The sequence below is a fragment of the Phacochoerus africanus genome, chromosome 2, assembly GCF_016906955.1.
Source record: "Phacochoerus africanus isolate WHEZ1 chromosome 2, ROS_Pafr_v1, whole genome shotgun sequence".
Taxonomy (NCBI): domain Eukaryota; kingdom Metazoa; phylum Chordata; class Mammalia; order Artiodactyla; family Suidae; genus Phacochoerus; species Phacochoerus africanus.
This window is the reverse complement of record NC_062545.1, coordinates 164,443,040-164,456,102: the sequence shown is the minus strand read 5'-3', so window position 1 is coordinate 164,456,102 and position 13,063 is coordinate 164,443,040. Positions and strand designations below refer to the sequence as shown.

The 13,063-nt window shown below is 43.4% G+C and overlaps 1 protein-coding gene across 2 annotated transcripts in view; it reads left to right on the top strand.

The window, feature by feature from the left end:
- The first annotated feature begins 4,163 nt into the window (after positions 1-4,163).
- The window catches only part of MALT1 (MALT1 paracaspase), a 64,172-nt gene continuing 55,272 nt past the window's right edge, over positions 4,164-13,063 (top strand). Inside the window, exon 1 of one of the 2 annotated variants that reach the window (XM_047767042.1) lies at positions 4,164-4,783. In XM_047767042.1, coding sequence (XP_047622998.1) covers positions 4,509-4,783 — 275 coding nt within the window. In that variant the 5' untranslated portion in view covers positions 4,164-4,508. The remainder of the gene's footprint in view (positions 4,784-13,063) is intronic. The other variant, XM_047767041.1, reaches the window with a different exon arrangement.

The following is a 13,063-nucleotide window of genomic DNA, read 5'->3' as shown; positions in this document are numbered from 1 at the left end:
GGAGTTGAAAATCTATGTCCACACAAACCCTACACACAGCTCTTTACAGCAACTTTATTCACAGTTGCCAAAACTTAGACACACCCAAGATGTATTTCAGTAGATGAATGGATGGATAAACTGTCGTTCATCCAAACAATAGACTATTATTTAGCACTAAAAAGAAACAAACCAACAAGCTATGAAAAGATATGAAGGAAAATCAAATGCATACTAAGTGAAAGAGGCCAATCTGAAAAGGCTGTATGATTCCAACTGAAAAGGCAAATATACAGAGACAGTAAAAAGGCCAGTGATTGCAAGGGGTTGGGAAAGAGGAGGGATGAATAGGCAGAGCACAAAGGATTTTTAGGGCAGTGAAACCATGATGGTAGACACATATCATTATACATAGAATGTGCAACACCAGGAGTGAACCCTAATATAAACTATGGACTTAGGGTGATCATAATTTATCAAGGTAGGTTCATAAGTTGTTATAAATGTACCATTCTGGTGGGGGATGTTGAGAATGGGGCAGCCTATGCATATGTGAGGGCAGAGGGCATATGGGACATCTCTCTGTATCAATTTTGCTGTGAACCTAAAACCACTCAAAAAAAAAAAATACAGGCTCAATGAAAACCACCCTTTAACAGTATTTGGCACAAGGTAGGCATCCAGTAAATATTTGTGAATGCTGGCATTATGGGTCAACTATGCTTCAGTAAAAAATAAATAAATAGGAGTTCCCGTTGTGGCGAAGTGGGTGGCGAAGTGGTTAACGAATCCGACTAGGAACCATGAGGTTGAGGGTTTGATCCCTGCCCTTGCTCAGTGGGTTAACGATCCAGCGTTGCCGTGAGCTGTGGTGTAGGTTGCAGATGCGGCTCGGATCCTGAGTTGCTGTGGCTCTGGCATAGGCTGGCAGCTACAGCTCCGATTAGACCCCTAGCCTGGGAACCTCCATATGCCGCGGGAGCGGCCCAAGAAATGGCAAAAAGACAAAAATAAATAAATAATAAATAAATAAATAAATAAGTAAATAAATTTGTGGCGCTCCTGCTGTGATGCCATGGAATTTGTGGTATCTTGGGAGCTCTGGAACATGGGTTCAATCCCCAGCCAGGCACAGTGGGGTAAGTAAGGATCTGGCATTGTTGCAGTTACAGCTTAGGTTGAGACAGTGGCTTGGATATGATCCCTGGCCTGGGAACTCCATACGCCATGGGATGGCCAAAAATGGAAAAAAAAAAGGGGGGGGGAATTAATAAATGAATGAATTTAGGCAAGTAAGTCTTGTCCCTGCCATGGGTGATTCATCCTGAAGGAAGGGTGTGGACTACTAGTGCAATGCTTAGCCACCATTCCAAAGCTGAAAGTGAAATGGGAAAAATCCCCCTAATCCTTTAGGAGATGGTGGCAAGAAGGGGCTGCAGGGGATGAGGAGAGCTCTGTGCAAGAGAGTGCTATTTAAGTCACAAGACTCCTGTTTCCTTTCTCTCTGTTGTATACAGATTGCAAGACCTCCAGGTTTTTCTCCTGCCCTGGGCCTTTGAAAACCTGTCCAGATATGAAATAATATGTTGTTCTAGGCATTTTTGGTGAGCATACCATCTCTAGTTAAATTGTGTAAAGGAAAAAATATCTCTGAGTCAGTTTCCAGATTTGTGAGTGTTTCGAAGATGACATCAACGGATCTCTATAGAATGAAACCACAAGCTTCCTACAAATTGTCTGGATTCACAAAGCTCTATGTCGCTTTCAGCTAATGAGGAAGAACTTCCAAGAATATTATCTTTAGACATGCATGAATTTTCAAGGGGGCATTTAAAAGTCAGATCTCCATTCTGTTTTTCTCTTAACTTTACATAAATGTAATGGTTGATACAGAAAAGGCAGCTAAATTACTGTTTATTATGTTGTTTTCAACATTAATGTGGTAATTTTGAAAGTACGAATAAACATTGCATCTACTTCTCCCAGATACTTTCTATGTGCATGTACATATTCTTATTTAATTCTCCTAACAATCATTTGAAGCAGGTATTATTGTCTTCTACTCTTTACAGGTGTGGAAATTGAAGCTGAGAGGTTAAGTAACTTGCCTAAAGTCACACCATTAATGAGTGGCAGCATCAAGACTCAAATCCAGGGCTAAGGGAGTTTCCACTGTGGCTCAGCAGTAATGAACCTGACTAGTATCCATGAGGATACAGGTTCCATCCCTGGCCTCACTCAGTGGGTTAAGGATCTGGCTGTGATGAGCTGTGGTGCAGGTCACAGACATGGCTCATATCTGGCATTGCTATGGCTGTGATGTAGGCCGGCAGCTGCAGCTCTGATTTAACCCCTACCCTAGGAACCTCCATATGCTGCAGGTGCAGCCCTAAAAAGCAAAACAAACAAACAAAAAACTCCACAAATTCAGGGCTAACTCTAACTGGGATAGTCTTTCTTTTTTTTCCCGGGGGGAAGGGGGACAGCACAGCATATGGAAGTTCCCCAGGCATGGATCAAACTCAAGCCACAGCAGTGACAATGCCAAATCCTTAACCACTGCGCCACCAGGGAACTCCCTCACATTCTTTCTACTGTGCAATCATACCCCAGAAGAAAACCACAGGAGTGAAATTACATTTTAAAAAATTAGCGTGGGACTGAGAGGAGAAAAAGACCAGTCATTAAACATAATGTTAGTCCAAGACAGAAGCTGAGGGTGATGGGTGGGGTGAATGCATAGATTATACAATTGCTAGTGTGAAACACAGGAGGCACTTGGAGAAGCAGAGGAGTGGTGGAAGGTTACTAACACCATCAGTACCCACCTGAGCTGTATGGGATAAAGACACACCTGATCAAATTGGGAAGGACAGTCACAGGGTAATGCATGAGAGGTGCACAAGCAAAAACATGCGCGTTATATACTTAGAAAAAAGGCTGCTGAATCTCAATTTTTAAAAATTAGAGGCAAGGCTAATAAGGACTAGACAAATAAGGTCTAGAAGACATGATTTCCATAATTGGTACCTGGAGATAATAGACTGACACTTGTTCACTGACTGAGGACAGAGTGGAAAGCACTAGAAGTAATTGAGAAAGGTTTAAGTCAAACTGAGTATGAAACAAGCATTTGCACTTATAAAGACAATAGCTAGCATTTATTATCTACAACGTGCCAAGTCAAGCGATTTACATACACCAACTCCTTTAATTCTGGTAACAACTCTGTATACTGTATTTTCAGCCCCATCTTAACAGATGAGGCAGAGAACTAAGTAACTTATTCAAAGTCATAAAACTAGAATCCAGCAGATCTTCCTGGATCCAAAGGTTGTGCACTACTGCATTCTGGAACTCTGAACTTGGCACGGGATTTGAAAAAAAAAAAAAATCACTGGACAGTGATTAGTGGTGCCAGAATGTGGTGGAGACTGTACCGAGCAACCACCTTGATAACAGGTGGTGAGAATTTGGGTGTCCAAATTACTGCTACAGAAAACCCTGCTGTCTCCTGTAATGAAAAGTTAAATGTCACCAGAAATTGAGCCAGAAAGCCTTCCGTCTGGAGGCTACCTGGCTGGTCACATCTCATAAGTTACTTGTTCACTTTTGTCTCAAACCACCCTCTAGTTTTCAAAAGGGGTAATGGTTTGACATCTGCATTTATTATTTCGTCTGTTCTGAATCCTTCTAAGCAAGAGCACCCTCTATAAAGTTGCCGGCTTTGATTTGTGGAGATTGAAGGTGGCAGTCTGACTAGGCGGAAACCGGACGACTTCTGCTAAAAACAATTACTTTCAAGGTCTGATTCGGTTTAAATACACCATAGCCCAGTTTTTGTGTTTTTCTTTCTTTTTTAAGTCTAGGCACAGATTTCAGCATTTTCCATTAGGTATCTGGATCTCAAGCACCACTTCCCTTGGCAATGCCATGTACATCTAACCCTAAAACAAGGAAGCCTCCGCTGAGGTTCCCAAACTTGGGTGCTGGTGGCGGGGCCGGGCACACGCAAGTCACGGAGTCAGCTGAGTGCGCCTGTGGAGGAGCGGCCGGGTCTGCGATGGAAAGCCGCCTGCCCCCCTCTTTGGCGTGAGGCAATCCTCCTCCCACAGCTTTGGGAAGCCCCGAAGCCTCAGGCTTCCTCACGGTAGTAGTGCCGCTCGGGCGTAGTTCCTCCACCTCTTCCTCCCCGAGCTGCCACCACCCGACCCTTCCTGCTCAGCCACGACTCCACCTCCTTGGGTTTGAAGCGCGCGCCTCCGCGGACCCGGAGGTGGCGGGGAGGTCCGCGGAGACGCGCGGCTGCGCGCACGCGCTCCGTGGGGGCGGCCCCGCCCCCGCCCGAGGCCCCGCCCCCACCGCGCCGCAGGCTGGCCCGCCTGCTGCGCTTCCCAGGCAAACCTGTCTCAGTGGGGCGGGGAGCTGAGCTTCCTCCTCCGAGTGCGGTGCAGGCGCCGCCAGATTCGTCCTTCCGCCCCTGCCTCCGCGGTGTCGCGGCGAGAGAGGGGGCGAGCGGAAGGTGCGCGATGCGGCCCGCGGGAGCAGCGGCCATAGCCGGGTCGCCGGCGCGGGACATGTCGCTCTGCGGGGAACTGCTGCAGGCCCCGCCGTCTCTGGTCTCGCAGCCGCCAGCGGCCGCGCCCTCGGGGCCGCAGCTCATTGCAGCGGCTGGCGCGACCCTCAACCGCCTTCCTGAGCCGCTGCTGCGGAGGCTCAGCGGGAGCTTGGACCGAGCGCCCGAGGGCCGGGGCTGGAGGAAGCTGGCCGAAGTGGCAGGGAGTCGGGGGCGCCTCCGGCTCAGGTGCGGCAACGGGGCGGGGGATGGGGAGGGGGGGAAAAAGGGAGGGGATCACGTGAAGGCGGGGGGCCGTGCGGGGGGAGTGAAATGGGCCCGGGAGCGGGAACCTGGATGCGGCGATCGGTGAGGCTGGAGAGCCTCAGGGCCCCTTGAGAGGGTGAAGGGGCTGCTGATGTGGAGGGGGTGCAGTGGGACGAGGTGGGAGAATTTCAGTAACGTTCTAGACGTAGAGCTGAACCCAGGAACGTCCTGGGAATACAGATATTGGCAACTGGATTCTGCGTTCACACCCTTTTCCTGCGCTCCCCTTGAACTAAAAGAGAAATCGACGTTGACAGAGAACAATATGAGGAAAATTACCTGGAGACCATTACTATAGGGCGGTAATTCCAAAGGACTTAAAATTCACAGACGTAGAAGACCTAAGGAAGGTTAGGAAGGGGACATGCAGATAGAGAGATGTGAGGGTGAAGGGTTTGAAGTGCAAGAATTGTGAAGGTTTTAACATAGGTGTAGAGAGAAAAGGACCGTGGGGAAGACTGGAGCTAAACTCACCGTCTTCCTGCATCAAAGCAGCTTGCCACATTTTCTTGACTTCACCATGACCATTAAACTATACCCATTACCTAGCTTGGAACTGCTGCAGTCGCAGTTCTTGAACTTCTGGTCTCAGGACTCTACCTTAAACTCCTAAGAACTGTTGACAACCCAGAGGGTTTTTAAGGTGGTTCTGTATATTACATACATAGAGTATATTCTGATATTCATCATATTAGAAATTAAAGTTAAGAATTTTGTAATTCAAGAGAATAAGTCATTACATGTTAACAGAAATGACATGTTTTTGTGGAAAAACAAACTTTTCCAAAACAAAATTTAGTTAGAAAAGTGGCATTGTTTTGCGTTTTGAAAACCTCTTTAATGCCTTGGCAGCATCTTTTATGTGCTTCGCCACTCAGTCTGTTGTACTATCACAGGTCAGGTAACACTGGATACTCCATTGTATTCCTGAGAATGAATGAAGATGATCAGTAACGTCTTAGCATTATTGTGAGAAATCATTTGAGGGATCCTGTGAAAAGGGTCTCAGGAACTGCACTGGGGCTTCCCAAGCCACATTTAGAACCACTGCCCTAGGAGATTGTGATTATGATTTTGGTTTACCTTCGAACCCCTTAGCAGTTTTTTTAACTTCTCCTATGACTAAGCTTTGTCTTGTACTATAATTGTTTGTACATGTCTTTGTAAACTCCTTGAGAACAGGAACCATCACTTAAGATCCAGTGTGCTTATGCATAGAACCTATCTTAGGCACTCAGTACATACTTGTGAATTCAGAGGGGAACTATTCGTTCAAAATTACATTTTTCTGAGTGCCTGTTATGTGTAAAAGTTTCTTAAGATGAAAAGATGTCAAATATTTAGCTCCTATTCATTAGGGCTTATTCTGAGACATTCGCAAATAACATGGTAAATGCTGTGTTAGGAGTTCCCATTGTGGCTCAGTGGAAATGAATCTGACTACGGACCATTAGGTCGTGAGTTCAATCCCTGTCCTCTCAGTGGGTTAAGGACCTGGCGTTGTCGTGGGCTGTGGTGTAGGTCGCAGACGAGGCTCGGATCTGACATTGCTGTGGCTGTGATATAGGCCAGTGACTGCAGCTCTGATTCAACCCCTAGACTGGGAACCTTCTTGTGCTGCGGGTGTGGCCCTAAAAAGCAAAAAATAAAAAATAAAATAAAATGCTGTGTTGGATGTGAATAATAGTAGCAATGTGTATTTAACCATTTATTAAGCATATAGTATATATGTCAGTGTACTGAGGGTTTACATGTATTATCTATTTTAACCCTCTATACCAATGTTGAGTTTCAGAATTTTGGGGCTTAAAAAACAGGAATGATGATTTGAGATTATTTGGCTGTTCAGAGAAGTAATGAGTGAGGATGGAATTAAGAAGCAGTAAACTTCCAAAGTTGAGTAGGTAGATAGCATAGATTTTTCTCCGTTCTTGGAAAAACACATTGCGCTTTTGGCTGTGCGAAGAAAATCCAAAATGTGTACTACTCTTCCAGATCCATGGCTTTCTGAATTTCTAGACTTAAAATAACAAAAAAAGTTGTCTCCTTTGGGGGGAAGGGTAGGTCATATCACCAGATCTGTGATTAGTCAATTTGTGAAATTAACCAGTACTCTAGTTTAGGAGGGTTCTGCCTTTCCTGAAGAGGGTTCTCCTGAAATGAGCACCCTGTTTGGCCATGAGGGAGGGAGAAGAACGTCAGCAAGGCCCTGCCCCTAAAGAGGCATGGCCAATGGAATCTAAAAGTAGTGGACACCTGACATCAGGTGTGCAGTTCTCCTCCCTAGGAGGAGTTAGTTAAGTTTTAAGGCTACAGAATGGTATTGGCTTTGTTGGAGGAACTAATGGAAAAGTTTGCGGCCACTTCTCTGGTGAAGGTAGTACAGAGAGAAGGGTGGGTCCTAGCAGGAGGAGATAACAGCCAAGGGTGTGCAGTTGTGGGATTGGGATTTCAGGCTGGAAAATCTGCTGGAGACAGATGGGGTTCAGCCAGTGTTCCAGAATGGTGAAGGTTAGCTCAGAGCAGGTTAGCTGTGCTGGGGAAAGGGAGCAGCCCTGAAAGTTGGAGAATTGGAAAACATTAAGATCAAATACCTTTTGAAATCAGAAGAAAAAACTGGCATAGCAGAAAGTTAGCCCTAGGAACCAGGGGACTGGAAAGTGACAACTGAGGGGGCAATGTAAGCTAGTGATGCTTTTTCTATTTAAGACGAAAGGTTTTTTTTTTAATGTTTTTAATTTTTTTATTGTAGTTGATTTACATTGTTCTGTCAACATCTGCTGTACAGCAAAGTGACCCAGTCATAACATCTATATGTACTCTTTTTCCCATATTATCTTTCATCATTGTCCATCACAAGTGACTGAACATAGTTCCCTGTGTTGTACAGTAGGACCTCATTGTCTATCCATTCTAAATTAAACAGTTTGTTATCTCTTAACCCCGAACTCCCAATCTATCCTACTCCTTCCCCCTAGGCAACCACAAGTCTGCTGTCCATGTCTGTGAGTCTGTTCTGTTCTGTAGATAGGTTCATTTGTACCATATTTTAGATTCTACATATAAGTGATATCATATGGTACCTTTCTCCTTTTTTTTTTTTTCTTTTTTGGTCTTTTTGCCTTTTCCAGGACTGCTCCTGCAGCATATGGAGGTTCCCAGGCTAGGGGTCTAATCAGAGCTGTAGCTGCCGGCCTATGCCACTGCCACAGAAACACCAGATCCGAGCCATGTCTGAGACCTACACCACAGCTCCCGGCAATGCCGGATCCCCAGCCCACTGATTGAGGCCAGGGATCGAACCCGCAACCTCATGGTTCCTAGTCGGATTCGTTAACCACTGAGCACAACGGGAATTCCTCTGTCTTTCTCTTTCTGACTTACTTTATTTAGTATGAAAATCTCTAGTTCCATCCATGTTGCTGCAAATGGCATTATTTTGTTTGTTTTTGTGGCTGAGTAGTGTATTTCCATTGTGTAAATATACCATGTTTTCTTAATCCATTTATCTGTCAATAGACATTTAGGTTATTTTCATGTCTTGGCTATTGTGAATAGTGCTGCAGTGAACATAAGGAGTGCATGTATCTTTTTCAATGAAAGTTTTGTCTGGATACATACCCAAGAGTGGCATTGCTGGATCATATGGTAGTTCTATATTTAGTTTTCTGAGGAACCTCCACACTGTTTTCCACAGTGGTTGTACCAGCTTACATTCCCACCAACAGTTCAGGAGGGTTCCCTTTTCTCCACACCCTCTCCAGCATTTGTAATTTGTAGTCTTATTAATGATAGCCATTCTGACCAGTGTGAGGTAGTACTTCCTAGTAGTTTTGGTTTGCATTTCTCTAATAATTAGTGATGTTGAGCATATTTTCATGTGTCTGTTGGCCATTTGTATGTCTTTGGAGAAATGTCTATTCAGGTCTCCTGCCCATTTTTCAGTTGGGTTGTTTGTTTTTTTTGCTGTTGAGTTGTATGAGTTATTTGTATATTTTGGAGATTAAGCCCTTGTTAGTTGCATTGTTTGCAACCATTTTCTCCCATTCCATAGGTTGTCTTTTGGTTTTTTTATTTTTTATTTTTATTTTTTTTAATGGTTTCCTTTGCTGTGTAAAAGCTTGTAACTTTGATGAGGTCCCACTGGTTTATTTTGTTTAAGATGAAAGTTATTTTCAAGTGATTTCATACTAATGGAAGGAGAGCATCTATGATAGTAAAAGGTCCTAAAGGCATTTTTCTATTGTGTCAGATTTAGGAATTAGACTGAGTCTGGGCCACATGGATATCAATTCCCATGAGGGTGTGCTATGCTTTCCTCAGGGTCACTGGATTCATAGCCCTAAAGTCTCAAAAAGCTCCTATTCTGTTTCCTTTCACTTTTTTTTTCTGACTCTGTACAACTTCCCTCAAACCAGATAACAGTTTAATAAATAAGCCATAGGAGTTCCTTCTGAATGTCCATTAGAGATGAGGAATAATTATACATGTTTCCTGATGGTTGTTGATGATTCAGAGTAAATCCTGGCTTATAGTTAGTTTCCCAAAACCATGTACATGTGGGAGTACCCTAAATACAAACTCAGCCCTAATTCCATTCTAGCTGACTCAATATTGAACACCCTTTGCTGTCGGTGTAGATCAACACAGGTTCTGAGTATCTTGCCCACACTCCATGAATTCTTTGGAGATGAGGAACATCTGGGCACCAAAGATGGTAGAACTTTCAGCTCTAATGCTGGGTAAATTCCTTGAAGGAGGCAGCTTAGAGATGGGGCTGTAGATCATGGACCATGGAAAACAGTCAAGTCACTGCGTACTTGCCGTATAGAAGGTGTTCTTTTAGCTACAGAATCCTGCCTTGGGGCGCTTTATGATTGGAAGGTTTCCTCCCATCCCTATCGCTTCAGTCTGCCTCTTCCTCTTTGAATTTTGGAGTGCCTTAGGGCTCAGGCTTTGGATCCCTGTCTATACTGCCTCAGGATCCTCACCCCCTCATGGATGTTATACTTAATCTCATGGCTTTACATATGTTTAGGTTGATTACTCTCAATGCACATCTTCAGCCCATACCTTTGAACTCCTGGATTCAGATGTGTAGATGCCCGTTTGCCATCTCCTCTTGAATAGTCGACTGATATCCCTCTTAGATGCAACCTGTCCGAAACTTAACACGCCTCCCCCCATAAGCCTCTTTCTCTTGCAATCTTCTACATCTCAGCAGAGGGCAGCTGCATCCCTCCAGTTGCTCAGGGTAGAAATGTCGGAGTTCTTTTCGATGCCACTTTTATAAATCTCATCCGTTGTGTCAGTAAACCCCTTCTGCCAGACCTTCAGTATAGGTCTAGAATCCAGTGACCATGGTGGGCCAGGCCATGGTTAGCTCTCACCTACATTGTTCCAGTGGCGACCCAACCTCTCCTCTTCCTGCTTTGCTCCCCAACCCGGTCTAGTCTCACTATAGCAGTAAGAATAGTTCTTTTAAAAACCTAAAATCAGGTCTCATTCTCCCTTTGCTCAAAATCCTCCCATTGCTTCCCCATCTCAGAGTAGAAACACCCTTTAGCTCCCTGTTAGCTCTCAGACCTGATAGCCTGTTTTGATCTCCCTCCCTGTCTCTTCTGCTCGCAAGCACTTTCCCGCCCTTCCTCGAGGACAGCTTTGGTTGTCTTTGGACTTGCTATTTACTCCACCTGAGATGGTCTCCACAGATGAACAAGATTGGTTCCTTTACCTCTTCAAGTGTTTGCCTGAAAGTCACCTTAGTGAGCTCTTCTCTGATCACACTATTTAAAATTACCTCTTACAGGAGTTCCCTGGTGGCACAGTGAGTTAGGATCCAGCATTGTCCCTGCTGTGCCACAGGTTCAATCCCTGGCCCTGGAACTTCTGTATGCTTCGGTCATGGCCAAAAAAATAAACTAAAATTACCCCCTGCCTCTACTCCAGCATGACCTGTCTGCCTGCTTTGCTTTGTTCTTCTCCAGAGCACTTATAGCCATCACACAGGTGGTGGCACAGAGAGATCTCTGTGTGTGTGTACATATCTGTCCCTCTCTTCTAGAAAAATCTGGGAGGATGGGGGATTTTGTTTGCTGCTATATCCTCCATACCTAGAAAAAAATGGTTGGCCTGTTTTAGGTGATTAATACGTAGTTGCTGAATTAATGAATAAGGATTCCGACGTAAGTGTACCAAGAAGAGAAGCAGGAGTCTGAAAGCAGTGCCATGTTTTGGCCCCTAAAAGGTGTATAATATGCTCTATTTGATTATATATTTTAAAAAGTTAAATGTGTATTTTTTTAAAGCAAAGTCTGTTTCAGTAGTAAAGCAGTTTTTTTTTTTCTTAATCAAATCAGAAAATCCAAATTAAAGCTGTCAGAAACCACTTCAAAGCAGTCTTACCAGAATGTAACTAAAAAAGGAAAGAAATAAAAGTTGGGTTCGTATAAACATCATCTTAGCTAAAAGCCTGTGCCCATGTGGAAAATCAGTAAAAGGAAAGGAGACAGAGTACTTTGTTTTTCTTCTGTGTCTCTTGTATTGGAAAAGAAGTCGTTGTCAACTTCAATTTGATCTTTCTTCATTTGGGAGGGAAAAGTAAAATGGTTTTTAATTTTCTCTATATCAATATAAAGGTTAATTAAAGCATCATTTGGTTGCATTTGACAAGATGGTTTCTTAATTTCCCGTATTAGATCCTGATAACTTTTGGAATCATAAAAAAAATTTTAACATACAACAGCCTTGTTTTTATAAATTTCGTATTCTAATAATTGGAGAAATGGGTAATCCTTATCTTGTGTGCCTAATCCTGGTTTCTTGACTGGGGCATTACAGGGACTAGTAAGAGAAAATTTTACAAAATAGAGAACCGGCAGACAACTTCAACTTCTGTTTTTGCTACCATAGTAAGTCACCATGAATGAAAGAAAGGACGCTTTAACACTTTTAAAAAATAGGAAGAACAATCTTAGAGTAAAAGGCAGTCTTATTGTCCTTATTTTTATCATTTTACAATGGACTTCAGATTGTGCTCCCCAAGTGTACAGTCCAAAATTTGGGAGTAGTTGATCTGTAATCTGATGATTGGGATTTACCAAGGACAGAGAGTATTGCATACACAAATTTAACTGAGATACTTAGAAAGGAATATCTAATTAGTGTAGTGACAGGAGGCTTTGGAGGATATAGTAGCTCCTCAAAAAAACTTTTAAGGAAACACTAAAACACTTTTAAAAATAGGCATACGTGGTGTAGGTCACAGATGCAACTCGGATCTGGTGTTGCTGTGGCTGTGGTGTAGGTGGGCAGCTGTAGCTGCAATTCGACCCCTAGCCTGGGAACTTCCATATGCCTCGGGTGCAGCCCTAAAAAGACCAAAAAAAGAAAGAAAAAGAAAAGAAAAAGACATAGTTGAGAAATTAACCTTGGTATTCTTTTAATAGCCCCATATTTTTATTGTATAACAAGAGCAACCTTGGATTCTTTTGTGGTACAGAAAGTTAAGGGTCTGGTGTTAACACTGCAATGACCAATGCAAAGGTCGCTAGTGTGGCTTGGATTTGATCCCTGGCCTAGGAAATTCCATATGCCATAGGTACATCCAAAAATAATAATACTAAGAGCACCCTTAATCTGGGATAAAACATAGTGGAAAGGAATATAAAGTTTTGGAAGTAGAGGTGATGGTTACACAACATTGTGAATTAATGCTAAGATGGTACATTTAAAAAGCTTTATGTTTTGTATTTTTTACCATAATAAAATTTTTTCCTAATTAAAAAAAGGGGAGTTCCTTTCGTGGTGGCACAGCAGAAACAAATCCAACTAGGAACCGTGAGGCTGAGGGATCGAGCCCTGGCCTTGCTCATTGCTGTGAGCCGTGGTGTAGGTTGCAGACACAGCTCAGATCTGGTGTTGCTGTGGCTGTGGCATAGCTGTAGCTCCAATTCAACCCCTAGCCTGGGAACCTCCATATGCCTCAGGTGTGGCCCTAAAAAGAAAAAGGAATATTTTAAAAGAATGTATATATGTATATAACTAAGTCACTTTGCTGTACAGCAGAAATTAGCACAACATTGTAAAACAACTATACTCTAATAAGTAAGAGCTAACCTTGTATCAAGTGCTTATTTTTTGCTATGCACCTTGCCAAGTACTTTTTACGTGTATTGTCTAATTCTAACAGTCCTAAGAGAT